Source organism: Excalfactoria chinensis, chromosome 6 (assembly GCF_039878825.1).
Source record: "Excalfactoria chinensis isolate bCotChi1 chromosome 6, bCotChi1.hap2, whole genome shotgun sequence".
In the NCBI taxonomy this organism is placed as follows: domain Eukaryota; kingdom Metazoa; phylum Chordata; class Aves; order Galliformes; family Phasianidae; genus Excalfactoria; species Excalfactoria chinensis.
This window is the reverse complement of record NC_092830.1, coordinates 32,616,215-32,635,652: the sequence shown is the minus strand read 5'-3', so window position 1 is coordinate 32,635,652 and position 19,438 is coordinate 32,616,215. Positions and strand designations below refer to the sequence as shown.

Genomic DNA, 19,438 nt, shown 5'->3' with positions numbered 1-19,438 from the left:
CCAAGTTTCTTATTGCTTGTTTTTAATGGTAAAGAGTAATTAAAGGTTGGAGTTGCTTTCCTCCCAGAAGTTATCCTTACATTGATATCGCTTAGAAATAAAAACTCAAATAAAAAGTTTTTAGCAAAGAAATGCTTTAAAAAACAAATTACTTTAGATTACCTGACAATTGCTTTGAACTCTGCAGAAGTTATTTTGTTGGTTGTATCCCAATGTTTGGGAAGCAAATACTTACATTTTAGTGGGTATGCCTGAAACTGAGTAATTTGCTACAGTCCTTCAACATAGTTTCACCCTGTAGATTTGTTGCATTACAAGAGGAAGCTGTCCTTCTTGAACTGGGTTGCTTCTGATCTACTCTTCACCTGGTTCATGCAAAATGAAATCCAGTTGTTACAGCATCACGTATAAGCTAAAGGATGTGTTTGTGGTGATAATTTTGGTTTTTCTCTCAGTTCCTTTCATGATTTAACACCTCAGTTTAGTATGTGTTTACAAATGGAGGTGAGCTGCTCAGGTATGTACATTATTGAATGCTCAGCTCTGTCTCAGAGGCTCTTTGATCACAGAGGTCAAAACCTGCAAAATTAAGGCTGCGGTACCTGTAGCATTAAAAAATGCTTGCAGTAGACACAGGCTGTCTTTATCATTTTATGCTTTGCCTATATAGGTAGATAAGTTATAAGTGGATGTATATCCATATCCTTGTTTGTATACCTTCCTAATTTTTACAGTCTGAGTCTAACTGATATGTGAACATAGGCAAAATAGAGTATTTTAAAAAACGTAAGTACACAGTTGATATCTTAAAGGAGCAATATCTTTGAAGCAAGAGTAGAGACTTGTTCAAGCAGTAAAACTCAGTTCTTGCAAATGAGAATAGACCTGAGAGTGACTTCAGTGCTTGTTCTTCTGTCTGCCAAATGCAGTGCTGATGTCTTGGCTATAAAGTTGTTTCTGAAGGGTAGTATCAAGTTAAGGCTCCAACTTGTTCCATGATATCATATTAATCAGTTGCACGTGATGTGGAAAATGCTGCAAGAAAAGTCAGAATGGAAAACATTTTCTTCTTAGTTTATTTGTGTGTATTTGGAAGTACTTCTATGTACAGCCACTTCTGCTGTCTTACGTTATTGCATCTCATTGAGTTTTCTCTCATGCAGCAGCACTTTCCTTTATTTAGACAAGAAAATAAGATTACAAAGCAATTGCAGCAGCTGAAAGCCTAGTTATTCTCCAATATAAATTATAGCTTTGCAGTTTGTTTAATAGGTACTTCCAAAGAGTATTTAATGGAAGCGGACTAAGTTGTTGGATTCTGCCTTTTTTTTGACAGTGCCAGCACTTTACTATGTTGATAGTGATGTAATTGTTTTAATCAGCAGTTTCCGAGGTCTCTGATTTGCACTAATAAACTTAGTTCTGAAAGGTTGGTTTTATTAATGCTTAGGAAGTTTAATGCACTTTAGACGTGCATTTACATGTTTAAAAATGTAGGAAGCCGAAGAAAATATAAAGGTTTTTAATACAAGTGGAATGTGTTTTTGTCTTTTGTTGGCCACAAGAGATGTAGTTAGCCTTAGGGCTCAGTGCTGTGCATTTGGTCTGTACAAAGCCATATTCTTGTGTGAATGGTGGAAGCACAGGACGGGGTTTTCTTAATATGCTTTTATGTGGTGATGGAGCCCTTGGATGGCAGTTAAGAGGGCTGACTTTGCAATGGGGGAATTGTTCTTTCTTTCTTTGTAGAAAGTAGTAGTGGTTTTCTTTTTGTGATGGTGATGCTACATCCGTTGCTATGTTGAACTTCTCAAGAAATCACAGAGAACCAAGTCACTCTTCTGAAGGAGATTAAACCCACTGCATTTAGAGTCAGAAGTTCTGGTACAGAAATGCAGATGAAGCAAATGAAGCTAGAAGTCAGCTTAGTACAAAAGTTTTTATGCCCAAGAATAATACCAAGTAAATAGTTGTATTCTGTATGCTCATTAAGTCTACGTGAAGTTGTTCTAGATGCTCGCAGCCTGTGCATGTGACAGTACACTACATACATGAATGAATAAGAATTATGTATTCAAAGAAAAATTCAGCATTTAGAAGATAAGTTCTTGATTGCTAATTATAGTTGGGTAGATAAAAATCTACTATTCTGTGGTATGAGGTGGGCCTAGTTTGTGTGAACCCTGTGGGTTTGGGTTAGTTGAGATTAGAACCTTATTCATCATTGCCTCTAAAATGTTCTGACTGAGTGGCTTTGCACTTGCTTATCAGCTAGGGGACATTTTGTGGTGTATACATGAAGAGAGGTGTTTGTATGCATACACGAATGGGGTAATAAACACCCATGTACTGTTTGTTCTTTCTCTCTGAAGTGTGTTTTGCTCTCCTTTGAATGATATTAAAAGAATCGTGTCTTTGAATGTTAGTCAAAGTGGTTTCTGGAAGAAATGCTTGCATCGTATCTGAGTTTTGCAGGTGTTGGTATCTATTTACTGTTTATTTACATGTCTGCTAAATGTTGACGTTAACTCACTTTTCAATAAATACCAATAGAGCCGAGGTAGTGACAACTTATGTGAAAAGAGTTCCTGGTTTTCCAGTTACAAGAATGAGACCCTTATTCTACTGTCTCAGCACTCTGGACTGGAAATGAAGTACTTGTTCTAGGATTTTCAAGTTTTAGATAAGAAAATAGCATCAGTTTTTGCATGTCTTTGTCAGCTGCATTTAACATAAGAAGGTTTTGAAGCTGTGAAAATAAAGAAGGTAATATTTCCACTGTTGGCTCATAGGATGTTGCGGTTAGCTTGATGGTGTCCTGTGCTTGTTGAGGTCATTGTGAGTTGTAGAAGAAATCAGGCTGGTGGAAGACTGAAGTACATGTGTAGGTTGGTGCTTCTTAGTAGTAGAGCTTCTTTCATTAATGTGAATTTCTGTTGCAGTGACAGTTAAACATTGCTGGAAAAGAAAGTATCACATAAGTGTTCTAGAATGTATCTTAAGATTAAGTTGATTTTCTAGTAGTATGGCTACTTAATACTATGCAGGTTGTCCAGGTGAGTTCAGTTTGCCTAGTTCCAAGTTAGTATTGAAGTGATAGTAGATATATTCATGAGACAACTACACCTTTAGATATTTAATGCCCATTTCTTAAAATATGGTCAGGAAATCTTGGTCTTAATTGCAGACTTGGAACTGGGGAGTAGCGCCAAGCAGTATGTTGGGTTTAAAGTCCCTCAGGGAAATCACAAATCAAATTGCTTCTGAGGGCTGAGGAGACAAATTTGTTAATGCTGAGTGGGTCAAGATAATTGAATCCTAAAATTTTTAATGTAACTTAGTTGAATACAGGTTTTTATATCTCACTTCTTTCCACAGTACATTAATTTTGAATATCTGTCCTCTGAGACTATTAATGAACCACAGGAGTGGATAGCTCTACTGGTAATTTATTACTACGATATGCCTATTTAAATGGCTTAATCACAGTTAGATATTTTAAATGTGATATCCAGCTCTATTTTGCTCTTTATGTGTTTATGGTGTTCTAAAATGCACCAGTTGTTTTTTTCCTACAGATTCTTATCTGGATCAACATGTAGATGTATCTGTAGATACATTTAAAAACCAAACATCTGTAGGTGATTAACTGTATTAATGCAGTAGTACCACATGCAGTCTTAATTTTAAATACTTTTTTGTTATGCAGGACTGTTCTACATAATATAAAAACAGGCATTAAGGAAACATTTTGCAGGTTAAATATTCTACGGTTTTAAAAATATAAGCTATTTTATACAGGATTAAAAAAGCTTTTATTTCCTATTATGAAAACCAACCACTAATATTTCTGTCTTATTTTCCAGAATAAATTTTACATAGAAACCAAGCTTAACAGAGACTTAAAAGATGACCTTATAAAGCTGTTTACGGAACATGTTGCAGAAAAGCACATTTACAACCTAATGCGTAAGTATCCTTACTGACTTCTTCTTATAGTGGGAGTCTGGAAAACTGCAGTGCTTCCAGATATTGCAGAAATCCACAGCAAATAGAAAACGGCAAATGGTTAAGAGGCCTTAAATACAAATTCCTTTTGAAGGCACAGGAAGGAATGTTGCTGCTTCTGTGTTGTTTTTCATTACCGGTTGAAAATTAAGTGTATTAAAATTGAGTTTTTGTTACAAAACTTGTGATTTCTGATATACCACATCAAGGAGTACAGGTCAACAGCTATTTTTACGTGTTTTATTTTTTGTATAAACTCATGATTGCTCTGGTATTTTACCTTGAAGCTGTAGGCAATGTATGCTGCACCCAGATGATGGGTGGTAAGGGTCAGGTTTTCTTTCTCCTTGCTTGGTTAGTAATGCCCTTAGTAATGCCCTTCTCCTTTGACTGAAGGGCTTGACATACACCAGAATAAGTGGAGATAATCACTTTAATTTCATCTTTTTCTTGCCGCCTGGGAAAGCTGGTGATGTAACGCTTTTAGGCATCATCAGATCACCTAGGAAATGTGAGGTCAGCGAGAAAGGTCCATCCATCACCTAATGTTTTATTTTGGGCCAAAGACATTTAATGAAACGTCATATGATGATTCCTCCAACAAGATGATAGAAAATTCAACTGACGTTAGATTTAAGCGTGTGCATGTTCCAGGCAATGAAAATATGAATGTAATTGGTTTTTTTCAATGAGAAAGTAAAGGTCACACTTTTAATCAAATCTTCAGAATGTAAGTAACGTCAGATGTGTTGCTGTGTAGTTAGTCTTCTCTGAACTGATGGAGGAGAGTTAAATAGAAGAATGTATTGCAATGAAAGGGGGGGGGAAATAGTGTTCTTCCCCAGCTCAGTGGTAGTTAGAGAAGTAAAACTGAAGGAAAACAGTGAAAAATAATCTGTCACCTGACTTGCTGCTCTATATGGAGAGTGTTGTTTATGAGCACCTTTCTTGGATTTCATTTCAGTCTTATTTCAGGCTACTTTAACCTTAATAAAGCTAAGTCATTTTGTTACTGCTTTACCCCTAAGACTTGCATAACTCTTAACTGTGATCTGATTTGGTTGAACCTTGAATGGTGAGATCTTTAAATTGAGCTAAAGTATGCAAAACAAAATTACAAATTGATGAGGAAATTACTGAACATGCACAGTATATGTAATACTGTTGAGGTACAGAGAAATTGTAGTGTTGTGTTTTATCAGCTGCTGTAGATTGCTGATATTCATACCAGGAATATTGGTATTTTCTTAATTATCAGAAATGGGAGAGCTCTGTGAAAATAGCACATGTGTGTATATATGAGCTTTGTGACTTTCAAATGTGATTTTCAGTGTGTGATACTGTTTTCTAAAGTTTTGTATGGATTTGGTTCAACAGGAATGGTGTTGGTGTGTTACGAAGGAAGAAAGTAACATTTTAAGTGGGCATACATAGGAAATCAAATTCAATGATTTGTGATCTGTACTGAAAAAAACGAGTTCTTGGTGTTCTTAGCATGAATGTGTCCTCCAAGAAAGAAGTACCGAAACGTTCATTGAATCAGCTTGTGATTTAAACTCAAGGAAAACAGTAAAACATGCTCTTGATTTTATTGCTATGTTTCTCACTGGCAGGCATTTCTGTTTGTAGTGCCTTGTCATTCTGTCAGAGCCTGGCAGCTGGCACTTCCATCCAAGGTGCTGTGTTCAGGAAGTGACTGTAAGGAAATCTCAGTTCCATTTACAAGTTCCTTCTCTATTTCAAATTAAAAGAGAGAGAAAGAAGTGTCAGGAAATGAGTGTAACATACATCTGTTTCTCAGCATTTGATACTGCTCAGGCTGCCAGGGGCTCCTTGTATTTGTGCTGTACGGCTGAAAGCAGGAGGATGCAGAAGGGGCTTCTGACAGTGTCTGAGTGCTTAGAAAATAGAGTAACTCTTAGTAGGGTGAGAATGTTTGCAGAAAAAAATGCAGCATAAGCAGACAGATCTTGCCTGCAAAGCTTGGACTTCAGAGCACTTCTGAGCAGCTAACGTCACTACTTAAATTACATAAAAACATGGTTGTGTTCTTGTGAAGTATGTTTACCCTGGCACGTGTTTATCAAGTCAGTGCTCTTCAAATTAAAGTGATGCATACAAACTACGTGAAAATAACCTGGTGATTTTCCTTATAAGGCCTAAAGCTGGCTCTTGCTGATAAGGGTGTTGTATAAAATGGCTTGGGAGAAGTTGTGGTGTGCAGAACAGCTTAAATGAATGTAACAAAGAAAGATACAGCATCTTATTTACAAGAAGCCTCAGAAGTAAATAATGCAGATGTAATACCTACTTGTCAGTAGGAGAATGTTGCCTTTATTCATTCTGGGTTCCTGCAGTCATCGTTACTTCTGGTGGCTTTCTTGGGTTGTAATGGCAGTGCCCTGGAAACACCCTGCCTTGTGTCTAGAAAAATGGTCATTACTGAGGTCTTCAAATGCCTTTATTTGTGGAAGTGGCTAACAGCTCCTGATGCTCTCTGATTTTTTTTTTACCTACAGGTAAAAAAACAGGTAGGAAACCAGTGGTGGAGGGTGGTTTTTAACTAACTGCTGTTATTCCCTTTTAAGAGTTTGTTTTAAGGTTGCTCTATAATAACTCTTTTTGTTTGTTCCATTAGTAGTGTACTATTGTTTCTGCTTGGTGGATAGATCTGTTGGTTTTAATAACCCACTGTTCTCCTTATGGAACTTAAGGGAGCTTTGGGCTGGAATCCTGCTGTGGAAGCTGACAAAGTCCCGGCTTCTCAGTGTTGAGAAGAAAAGAAATGGTAGCTTAAACAAGTCATGGAAAGAAAAGTAGCTTTAGAAAGATCTATCCCTTGGATTCAGTGAAGGTGAAGGGATTTTGCTGTTTCATCTTCTTAATTTATTTTTTGTTTGTGGAGATATATTTCAAGAGAAAGGTAATTTATTTTGCAAAAGATTCTTCCTTTAAAGTGGCAGGAAAGAGATTTCCCGTGTGGGTGGTTTCTGAAAGATACTGGAAAAGTTGACCTGGAAGCTGAAAAGGGCTGCTAGCAGCTTCTGGTGATGAGCTTGTGCAGTGTGCTTTTTGGTTGCAGCAGGTACAAATGGAATAGAAAATGAATGAAGCTATAGCTGTTGTTCTCTGCTGCAATTGTCAGTGTCTGTGTTTGCATTGCGGAGATGTGTGTGTTGTTTAGGCTGTGGCTGAGCAGGGAAGGTGTGCTGGCATGTACAGCCTTACATTGCTAGTAACTGAGTATTGACCTCCAGAAACACCATAAAGGGAGTGAAGCAAGGGACACTTGTCTCTTTGCTTATTGCTACAGCATAACTTCTTTAGCAACAGAATTCCATATCAAGCTTTCCTTTGTGAGTATTCTAGAAGAACGGTAGCACAAAAGGTTGAGAGAAGGACTTTGGCTGAGCCAGGTTCATAGCCTAACAGTACAGCTATGACACATAAAATGGGCTTTGGGTTGGTGTGTTAGTTTTTCCTTTACTCCCCATACAGTTGGACTAGAAGATGCAAGTTGATGATTTTCCCTCCTTAGGCTGGTGTTTAATTTTTTTCTCCATTCTGACATTGATCTCAAACAACCTGCTTAAGAGAAGCAGCCTTATTATCATCTTTACTCTCACACAGCAGAGAAAATGCCCTGGGAAGAGAGAAGCACTCTAATTATCTGCTTTTTCAGAAAGCATTGCCCACAACCTTTTTATATGCTGTATGTTGAATGCGTATATTGACAAGTTCTTTCCTGGAAGTCACAGAACTGTGATTTGGTTTGCAGTGTTTAATTTCTAGGTTAAGGTATGTAGGCAAATAGTATCATCCCCCGGTGGCGCAGTGGTATGAAGTGCTGCTTGCGGCACCGAAGGGCCTGGGTTCGAATCCCTCCTGTGGCGCAGGGGGTAGAAGTGCCGCTTCGCTTCACAGGGGGCACGAAACCTGGGAGTTGGACTCGATGATCTCTAAGGTCCCTTCCAACTCGCACGATACTATGATACTATGATATGATACTATGATCCCAACAGCTCAATTTCAAATTCCCATTCTAAACCATAAAACAGTATTCTTTTTTTATTCGGAGGCAACCTATGTTTGAGTTCTTCATTAGAAATCTCATGCTCTTTCCAAGTATAGGAAGACACAGGTGACTGTTAATGGCCACCAATTGCAGTTATGTTCCATTTCTTTTACAAGTGTGCTGGGGCACTGCTATTGCAGGATAATGAGCCATTCCTTTTTTAAGACGTTGAATTGACATGTTTATGTCAGTCTGTTCTTAGACCTCAGAGGGTACTTGAACACTCAAGGGCAATACAGAATAGCTTATTCATCTACCAATATTCTTTGTACCTTGTGCTCCACAACCTGATGGAATAATCAAGAACACCCACCAGTTTACGGGCGGGAGCAGCAGTGTTGAAATGGCAGTTGTGATTCAGCAGGGCTCAGAAACTGTAGAGCAACCATACTGGTAGCAGTACTGTTAACAGGTACCACGTACTCATCTTCAACAACACTTAAGCTACTCACAAATTTTGTCACTGAAGCAAACTTTTAATTGAAGAACAAAGTTCCTTTGGAAAGTTACAGTTGCATTTCTTATTTTCTTTGTTTCGTGTTGCAGCACCAGAAAGCAAGAAGATTTTTTTGATCAGAAATGTTATTCCCAAGTAACGACTGTTGTGTTTAACCTGGCACAATGGAAGGGAATAGCAAAAACGTTCCCATTTCAATAGACCTTTGAAAAACTGTAAGCATGGAAAAAATGCTTCTCCAATTACAGAATTCCCAAAGTCCATATTTTTCCATTTATAGCTTTGTTTTTGAATTTATTTTTTAACAGCATTGAATATTTTTCCATGTAATTAAGACTTGAAAGCCTTAGTTTGTTGCATTTTTATTAGATATTTAATAAAGCTTTTGGGCTATACTATGAATATTTTTAAGTAGTCTCTGGCCTCATTAGAATGCCTAGTAGCAACTGCTTCGTAATAGATCCAGCTTCATGTTTTTCTCTAACTTAGTTTTAACTTATTTCAGGCTTCTGAAGAATTTAAATGACCAGAAACTATTTTGGTTTAATTTCGGGAAATACAAATGCAGTATCACGAGGGATTTGGTGTAACTGCCAAAGTGAGTGCTAAGCCAGAAGGAAGGTTGCTTTCATGCAGAAGGCTTTTAAAGATTTAATCAGCAATTAATGTGTATTAATACATTAACACTGAAGAGATGATAATGCTCTAATATGATTATAAGGGTGCATGACAATGCTCTTAATAATAGGCATAACATTTGGTTACCCTTGAGGGGGGTCAGACAGTTGGACTTTATCTTTGTGGGCCCCTCCCAGCTGAGTTATTCTATTCAATTGTAGCTGGGTTAAAGTAATGAACAAGTAATACATGGTCAAGCTTCATTAGTTAGTTTAATAGCAAAATAGGCAGCAGGCTTGTGAAACAAAACCAAAAATCCAATCAACCAATAACAAAACAACCAAACAACCCACATCCGCATTTTGTGGACTCTGTTTGTAGTAGTTCCCTTCCTGTTTCATTGTGTTTGGTGGAATGCTTTGCACGGACTGAGTTTGGGTGTGAGGACTGAGATTTGAAACCAGTGGGAATCTGACATTGTAGAGGAGAAGAAGAAGGGTGTTGGGGATCAGGTGGATCCACTTTGATTCAGCTGAGAGAAGTAATTTATTATACTGTCAATTTGCCTGTGTGTGATCTAATGATAGTTTGACAAAGCAAAAATGCCAGGTAGGCCTCTGCTAGTAAGCTTTGTTTAGGCTGTGCACTGTCAGTAACTCCCTTTCTGTTGCTCTGTGTCTCCGCATTTCTTACTGATTTCTCAGAGCAGTGGGAGGGCTTTAACTCTGTGAGAATATCAGTTTCTATTCTGCAAAGTACTGTAAATATTGTATATATTACTAAATTTAAGTACTAAACAGTGCACTTAGCATGATGGAATAAGAACCTCATTAATACATTTATTTTGTAGCTTAGTTAGCTGAAGCATTCAGTTCTGTTCTTGTTAAGAATTTATAATTTTTAGAGCGCTGTTAATTACAACTTGGAACACGTCTACCAAAGCCAGTAACTTAAACCTTTGTTAAGGAACGGGCTGTGTGAGCACTGCTGTGGAGTGGTGGAAAAACTTGGTCACTGCAGAGTACCTGAAGGGCTGTGGGATCCATGACAAAAATCCCAAGGCCCTTACAGGTATTGGCTTCCCTCAGGTTAGTGGTGTTCCAAAGCACCTTACATCTCTCCCTGCACTCAAAGCATTTCATCATGGGAACCCACGCTCCTCTTCTTTGATTCTGCCGCGAGTTATTTTCAAGACTATTTGCAGGCTAATTAACTTCTTTACATATTGGTTACTTAGTCTGTAAGATGCAATATTAGTTCAAAGGCGCTGCGGAGGTGGTCAGATGGTATCATAGAGTCATTACTGCTGTCACTTACCCAAGGCTTTGCCTCACCCTGCTCTGTGTGTGTGCCACCTCCTGGCACTAGGTCATAGAATTGCAGGTTGGCTTAGCTTGGAAGGGACCTTAAAGGTCATTGAGCTCCAACCTGCTGCTGTGAGCTGGTTGCACCCACCAGATCAGCTGCCCAGGGCCCTTTCCAACTTGGCCTTGAGCACCTCCAGGGATGGGGAATCCATGCTTCTCAAGGCAGCTGTGCCATTGCTAAGGTTTGAAGAAGCCCATGCAGCTCTGGTGTTCTGGATTCTTATTAACTGCTCCAAAAAGCAGGAGTGAAAGTCTTCATATCTGGAGATTTTTTCTAAGGTTGGGATCATAAAATAACAGCTGTTTCTCATTGTTAGGTTTAAGTAGTGTTCTTAGGAGGTAATACAGGAGTGAAAGTTTGGGTAAGAAGTGGTTAGGTTTCATTGCAAAACCAAAGGCGAGTTTCTGTGCAATGCAGTTCCCTGTTGTTGATGTGCCTAAATTTTTGTCTGTAAACCTGCACTGAGAATTTCAGACCTATCTGGAAGCATTTGGAGTTTTATTCATTCTTACAGAAATCACTCTGAAAATATCTGTTTTTACAGTTGCGTTGTTCATCCTTCAGCTATTGGTATCTAGCTTATGGAAACAGTGTGGGCCAGCTCATGGTCTTACCCCTCTGTCTGAGGGTGCAATGGAGAAGGAGCCAGGCTCTCGTCAGTGGTGCCGAGGTCAGGACAAAAGGCAGTGGGGACACCTGCAGATTACAGAGCACAGACTACCCGTACACACTGCATGGATTTTCCATGACTATCTACCTACCGATATTCCTTACAGAGCAAGAGCCTCTTTTTAACTTGTAGCTCTCTTGGCTGCCAGGAGTCTGAAGAGTAGGAAATTGGCTGTAAATATGTCATTACAAAACAAATCACATGCCCTCGCCTCCTCAAGCCATCAGCTGAAAGGTGCAAGCACTTCTAAGATAGATGAATTTATTTCACACGGAACTATAACAGTTCTGTTTAACAACTTTGATTACTTGGAATGAGAGGTTAGGGAGAAAAAAAGCTTCGGTAATCTGTCTTTTTTTTGTGAGCCACTTACACAGCTTCAGAATGAGCAGAATGTAATATTGCAGGTTTTTCTTCTTACGTTAAGTGCTACAGTGACAGGTACAGAAGTTGGAACTGGAGGAGCAAAGATGTTTGAAAACCAGAGAATGTAGTGTGTAGATGTAGGAGATATGCCCTTTAGGTAGAGTTGTAACAGTTGTTTCTCCTCTGCAAGGGTTTGTGTACTATTCAGGTGCTTCATAGAGGCACAAAGACTGACAGGCTGCAGCTGGTTTAAACACAGTTATCTTTTCTTTTGGTTGTTTTTATAATTCAAATGTAAGTAAGAAAGAAAGCAGTGCAGGCTGAAGGTCTGGCTTGCTTTGCATAAACAATGCATATCTGTTACTGACAGTGATTTCTATTAGAAGAAGGTGCAATTATTGCCGTGTTTACTACAGGGCATAGGTTTCAAGAATGAAATAGAAATGTTTCCTTTGGTTTAAAAGAACAAATGACTCATTTAATTTCTAGGGTTTTTTTCTGCACTGCTTCATTGGTGGAGTTTCAATCCAGCCTTAGTTTTATAGGCAAGATGCTAAGTAATACAAAGGGAGGATTGGTGACTCTGCAGGTGTTTACCACGCTGGTGAGAGTGCTTCTAATAATAAATGTGTAACAGGCTCCTTAAAGCCATCGATGGCTTGTTTTTACCTCACAGCTCCCACTGCCTCTCTGAAAAGGGGTGAAAAACAATTTTTCATGTTTTTACCTTACATAATTTGAGCTGAATACTTCTACAGAAGGATAAAGTTTTAATAAGAACCAAGTTGAAATAGGTGGCTGTTTCCTTTGAGGACATCTGATAACAAAAAGAGCACAATTGCTGTATTTCTCTTGAACTAAAGTATCCGAGTAAAACCCTACATTTAAATGTAGAAGATGGATAACTATACTTCATTTTGTTTCAGCTTTACTTTTGGAAGCTCAGTCAACGCCCTTTCAAATAACTCCATCAACCATGGCAAATATTGTGAAAGGCCTGTACACTCTAAGACCAGGTAAAAAGACAAGTGCTTACATCTCTCATTACTGTTCTTCTGACCTACTTCACCAAATATGTTGATATGTTGGTAACTATCTAATGTATATTTACCATGCACGTGTGTTGTGTTTTCTCAGTCATAATCCTTAGTTGCACTGCAACCCACACAAGGTGGTATAGTAACCATGTGGGTACCTAAGTTCTGATTTTGGGGTTTTTTTTGTTGTTTTACCCAAATAACACAGCAGCAGTCTGTGCTCATAAGACCGCAGGAAGATCTTTCTCTTGTATTCTATAAGAATAAAGAAGCTGTTTTTTATGAGTCTGTTATGATGGAGGTTTTGAAGGTGATGTGTTGAAATGAGTTGTCAGCAGCTCTTCAAAAGGTCAGATCTTTGATGTAAAATGAATGACAGTTTCTTCTCTGAAGCCATTATTTGAATGGTATCATTTCATGCAGCACCTTAAATTAGTTCCTGAGTACATCCTGAACATCATATGCAACAATAACCATATCAAAAGCAAAAATACATTGCAGACTTGAATCAGTTTTGCACCAAACCCTTTCTTTCTGTGATTTCTGTGGGACTGAGTAGAATTTTAGCATGTGTTTGAAAAGAGTTCAGCAACTCAGAAAGCACTGAAAATATCCATAAATATACGGTACCTGAAGCTTGGTCTGAGCTTGAGTTCTCTGCTGAAATGGCAGTTAGCTAGTGAAGGTAAGATACACTTTAACATTGCTAGAATTATATAGTTTTATTCTCTAATGATGTACTGTGGTCTTGCTGCCGAGTCCTGTCTGCCTCTGGGAACTGGAAAGGAAATGGTTTGGTTGCCCTTTGAAACTTGCAATAAACGAGATGATCTCTAAGGTCCCTCCCAACTCAAGCCATTCTATTTCAGAATGAAAGCATTTCTCATATTTACTTTTGCTCCTACAAAGCAAAACAAACAGACAAAAAAAAACCAGCCAAAATGATCAAGTCAGATCTTTATTTCTCCTTTCAGTAATACTGTGGTGTTCCATCTTCACTTGGTTTTAGCCTTGAAGTCCCTATATATAGAAATAGGAGTGTGGATAGGAACACACAGGTACACAGCAAATCAGCTGGTAACTTTGATAAAGTAAAATTTCACAAATGATCTCGTCCATATATTTTGTTATTGCCTTCCTTCTTACAGAATGGGTACAGATGGCACCAGCTTTATTTTCTAAATTCATCCCGAACATTCTACCCCCTGCTGTGGAATCTGAGCTTCAGGAATATGCTGCTCAAGACCAGAAACTTCAAAGAGAACTTATGCAGAATGGGTTTACTAGGTAACAATTATTAGTCTTCTGTAGTAATTGTGATGGACAGTAAAGATGAATACAAGTAAAAGTATTGACGAGTTAATAAAGGACCTTCAAAACTCAGTATCTAAAATATGGCCTAAATTTGCATGTTTTGAGGGCTACAAGCCCTGCAGAAGGAATCACAAGGCAAAAGATTGGGAATCTTAAGGTTTTTTCATGAAACAGATTAGTTATAGTTCATGCCTCCTTGTCCTTTGATTTTACTTCCAGTGCACAGTCATGTTCTTATTCAGGCTTTTATGTTGGTCATTTATTTTCTGTAAGCTGGCCTTTTTTTCCAAGCTGTTCCTGAAAATGTCATTTAATGACTTGTTGTTATTCCACTTCCAGAGCTATTTATACAACTAACATATTTATTTTAAATGAGAATTTTCCTTTGGAGCCTCGAGCTGAGGTGGAAGGATGAGCAAACAGTAGATGAAACAGTGGAAAATTTTTCTTCTTGTTCAGTCTGGGCTGTGCCAGTTGCTTTATGCTTTTGATCAAGCTGGTTTGGTGGAGATCAGAAAGGATATTGGCCACATAAAAGGGCATTGATAAGTCTTGTGAGTTTATGAAATTGCACTAGCCTGTGCTTTGGTACAGTTGCTATTTTGGTGTAGCTTGCTTTCAATTTAATAAATGAAAAGCACAAAACACAACTTTGGAGTGGCATAATTGAGTGACAGCATTTAGTCTGGTGAAGGTGTTTTTTATGGGGTTGGATAGTCAGGGAGTTGGTGTATTCTAGTAAGCATGAATGGTGCAGAGTCTGTCATTGTTAGGAGATAAAATAAAGCTAAAGTAGAGTTGGTATATTTACCTCATTATGTTTTGCATTGATCTGTCATTGTTAGGAAATAAAGTAAAGCTAAAGTAGGGTTGATATATTTACCTCATTACGTTTTGCATTGATATTTGAAATGCGTTTTGCCATGAAAAGCATTTCAAGATGTAATATGCTGCTTCCTCTGTACAGGAATATAAAACAATTATAAAATGTTATAAATAAGGTTACATTCCTATATATAGCTGTTATGTGTATATGTGTATGAAAGGGTTGTTTTTATTGTAATGAAAGAGCATGTCAAGTCTGTTCTATTCTGAGTTACTAGAGAGTAGATAGTCTCCTCTAATTACATCAAAAAATGGTGATGTCTTTGCTGCTGCACTTCCTCAGAGCTGACTGAGGAATACAGCACAACAAAGTGTCTTGAGCAGCATTAATGACCTGCCAGGCTGCAGTTGGAATTGTCAGTTGATCAGCACCATTATGTGCTGTTGCTGCAAAAAGTGGGAACACAAGCCAATCGCTCAGTGATATTTCTCTAGTGAAAGACCGTAATTAATGTATACACGGCAGGTCTGTCACCCAGCGACTGATTTTAGAGGAAGAACTTTGTATTATTAGAACTTCTGATTTCAACCAGCTTCTAGCAGTTAAGTGTTAATTATAACTACTGTGATTTGTTAAAACATCATCCTATGAAATGGATCTATTTTTACTAAGTAAATAAAATTAGCTAATATCTGTTTTAGTAATCTGAGAATCCTGAAGTCACTTTGTGTAACTCCATAAGAAGTTGATTGTGCTGAGGTATTTTGTTGTTGTTTTTCTTTTGGCCAACGAACATACCTCTCTTGTTCCTCTTTCCTAGAGGTGACCAGTCACGGAAAAGAGCTGGAGAAGAGTTATCTTATAGTAAGTATGAATCTTCAGCTCTGATGACAGTATTGAGCTGGGTGTTTTTCCTCCCAACAAACAAAAATAGGGGATATTTATCTGTGAATGTTTCTCTACCATCATATTTATCTGCATTTCTGTACATTTTGAACTGTGCTGTTGTACTTCGTAACAAATCTGGTTTCCTTTTATGGTAGGCCAATAGGCTTTATAGGCAGCTTAAGAGGGGGTAATCATGGTTTTATTTCTTGGCTTCAGTGAGAATTGACTGTATTGCCCAACAAGAGATAATCTAGTTCCATATATTCTAGATTAGGATTTAGGTTTGGGGTCCTGACTACTTGTTATTAGATAGCCCTAGAGTTTAGTAATAGTATCTATTTCTGGTGCTGCTGTTAATTTCAGTCTGTTTTATTGCATTCTCTCCACTAAGTTTCTTCCTGTCCTTTTATCAGAGCACGTTCACTTCCTTTCCGACTGTAAAATGTCATACAGTTCTATTATGAATACTTACTACAGGCTGAAATGCATCAGTGTTTACTTGGTGTATCATCTTCAGGTTACACTGTTAGTGTTTTGCAGGCAGTGCTGTTTTTAGCATTGTTGGGGAAGGAGGGCAAGGGACCTAACATGGAATCTTAATGAGAGAGTATCTTGAACGTTTGTTTTTTATGATTTCAGATGGCTCATCAGCTTGTGCAAGCTCCAGGGGGTACAGATAGTGAATATACTGGATCAGCTTCTATTCCTAGCCACAACAGACACTGGAGGAGCACAAGTGATATCCGGAGCCTTCTTTGGCAACTGATGGTACTTGAGCTCTGACGCGAACTATGCCTCGAAGAAGAATTTTGGACTCTCTTCTTCATATAATAAAATGTCAGTTGCTGCTACAATTGGGATGACTTTGAAAGACATATCTCCTTGGTCTTGTCTCTCAGCAAGTTCATGCTCTATGATTATTGTGAGGAACGCACCTTGAAAAATAATCCTGTCAAAGTGGGAATGGGCAGCCGAAATCAGCAGCTTCCAAAAGCATTAGAATGGAAGAACCTTTTTTGCACTCTTTTCTTAATATTAAGGACGTTCTTAAAACTAGTTAACATGTCAGCGAATTAGTTTTTAAACTTCAAGGTATTTTCTGGAGCTTTTGATTAAATAATAGGAATAAATTTTCATTATTTTGCAGTATTTTTGCGTTAGTATAAAAATTGTCATCTTTTAAGAGTTGGTCCCATATAAATGTATCTTCTGTCAGGGAGTCTTGAATTACAGGTTGTTTTTTTTTCTTGTTATTTTGATCTGCTTTCCTGTATGTTTGTACTCTGTGCCTTCAGCTTGTGCACTTTGCAACTTTATAGACCATATTTTGTTTACGCAAAATGTGTTCTGGAGGAAAAACTTGATGTGAACAAACATGCTGCAAAGTTGCACTTTTCTCTTGCATTGATAGGAGGTGATTTTAAAGAGGAAGGAAGAAAAGTTGAACCAGTTACCATCACTAATCGTGACTCAGAAGTTTGTCCTTTTTCTTTTGTTTTTGTACGTATTGGTGTTCAGTGCTGGGACCAACTCTTGTAGAACCCCTCTCTAACTCTTCATTGGCCTCCATAATTGCGGTTGTTTGAGATGTGAATTCCAGACTGAAGGAAATACCGAGGTGTATTTTAGGCTGTGTCATGTGGAAACGTTAATTGCCACGGCTGAGTTTTTTAGGGTGGGTTGTGGAGAAATTCTCCACTGTAGTAGGTCTGTAAAGTACGTCTCCATCAGCACAAACCAGATTTGCACCTGGTTGATCAGCGAATACCACCTTTCCAAGATCACTGTGTGTCTCTTGTGCTGTTTCTCCTGGTGCAGGGATGTGATGGGGGTGTGACGGTGGGTGTAGTCAGAATCAGGGAGTTCAGGAGTGGTGTAACACACGCATGTGTGTCTGCTTCCAGACCTGTGTGGGCTCAGCTGAGTCCAGTTCTAGAAGGTCAGGACCTATGGTCTGAATCCTAATGATTGTGACATGAATTTTTATCCATACGTGGCTAATGTGATTCCTTTGAGGGGGGAAAATGTACTTGAAAGAGCAGTTTGACTAAGTTTTTTTTATTACTATGGATTTATTTTTATCACTTTTAGTTATAAAGGTAAATGAGTTGGTGATATCAAATCTTTCTGAAATGAAACAAAAGTTTATTCAGTTATGTCTTGCACAACTCTCATTCCTGTTGAAAACAACAACAAAACAGAACCCCCTGTATGCTTGCATGTATTCATTCTGAAAGGCAGGAAAAAGATTTATTAATAATAATAATATATGCGGCAGGGATTAACTATTTTTCTTTATGCTTTGTAGCCAGACTTCATGTAAATGAGATCAATGTTATCAGTTTCACGTGAACCATTTTGGCAATACCTTTAATTTGGGGGTGGGGGGGGTGGAAGGGGAGAAGGACACCGTGATTGACACCATGATTGACAGTCTGATGATAGCTATGTATTGCTTTGCATACTTGCAAAGAAAACTTAATTAGGAAGAAGTTTAAAAATGAATGCATCAGTGTCTTGTTTTCCAGGGAGAGCAATGCCAGCAGTCAGACCCCGTACCTAATAGTGGTAAAAGCAAACCAACCTGAAGAGGGATTTTCAAACGCTCGTAGCATTTGTTTCAACTGGGAGGGAACAAAACAAGATTTGCCACCTTCCAGATTTGTATCGGTTTTGACCTTAAACAAAAATAAAACCTCTGGTAGTGTCTTTGGCTTTAATAATCACCCTGTGCTGAAATGACAACACTCTAATTTGGAGCAGATTCATTATCCTAACCTGGTTAAAGTCTGTTCACAACTTCATTCTCATTCACATAGTACATACAGTAAGTGAGCTCTGTCATCTCTGTCAACTGATCCCAACTTTTTCTGTTTTTCAGGTGTTTTTACTGGTTTAGGTTTGTAAATAACATAGTGCTTTTGCTTCATTTGAGGCAAGAGTTTTAACGTTCATTTTGTGTTATGTTATGCTTGGGGCACAAACTTCTAGGAGAGTAATTCCTTCAGAAGGGAGAGCATTCCTGTCAGCGTGGTTCACTTCATAGGCACTACAAGCAGTGCTTGGATGCTTCTCAGTCCTGTGCAGCATTTTCACTCAGCCAACATACATAAGAAATCTGTTTGTTAAGCACTGTATTTACGTTGTAAAATTGGCATTAAATTTGTGTGTTTTGGCATTATTAACATAATGCTGAAATAATGTTTGTCTAAGACTTTATCATTGTGACTGAGCATGAAACGGAGTACAGCGTACTATACTAAATTATTTGTTTCTCTGTAAACTTGCATTTTACAGTAAAACTAACTCAGCCACCTTTGAGCATTGGTACTGTAAAGCCACAGCAACTATGAACAGCATGATCATAACTGCAGTATTTAATTTAACCAAATAACTTGTGGTAAATCCGTTGCATCTGTAGCTTACTCTGTTAAGATCAAGCAGTAAAGTTGGTTATGCAATGGGTGTCCTCTCTATGTTGCACTGGTTCTATAGCCAAACTTACAACATTAAAATATTTTTAGATGAATTTCAGTTCTTGAGTTTGAAAGTTGAAATATCCAAGTTCATGATGATTGTGATGGTACGGTAGGGGATAGTCTATCTGTATGTGTGTTTTGACATCTTGACATGCACCAGCCGTTGTGTAGTAGAGTACAGTACGTTGCTTAGAGTACCTGTAGAATTGGTACAGTTTTTGACTGCAACCAAGAAGTACTGCCGGTGAGGAACGGTCACTGCTTGGGCTGTGAACTTCCTTATCTGTTCTGCTGGGAGTGTAGCAGAAATGCTAAGTTGTGGCTTGAAGCAG

The 19,438-nt window shown here is 38.2% G+C and overlaps 1 protein-coding gene across 1 annotated transcript in view; it reads left to right on the top strand.

The window, feature by feature from the left end:
• CACUL1 (CDK2 associated cullin domain 1) overlaps positions 1 to 18,870 on the top strand; it is a 38,028-nt gene extending 19,158 nt beyond the window's left edge. Inside the window, exons 5-9 of the mRNA XM_072339991.1 lie at positions 3,867 to 3,969; positions 12,489 to 12,578; positions 13,748 to 13,886; positions 15,560 to 15,603; positions 16,267 to 18,870. Of these exons, the coding sequence (XP_072196092.1) occupies positions 3,867 to 3,969; positions 12,489 to 12,578; positions 13,748 to 13,886; positions 15,560 to 15,603; positions 16,267 to 16,307 (417 nt within the window). The 3' untranslated portion in view covers positions 16,308 to 18,870. The remainder of the gene's footprint in view (positions 1 to 3,866; positions 3,970 to 12,488; positions 12,579 to 13,747; positions 13,887 to 15,559; positions 15,604 to 16,266) is intronic.
• Positions 18,871 to 19,438: the final 568 nt, after the last annotated feature.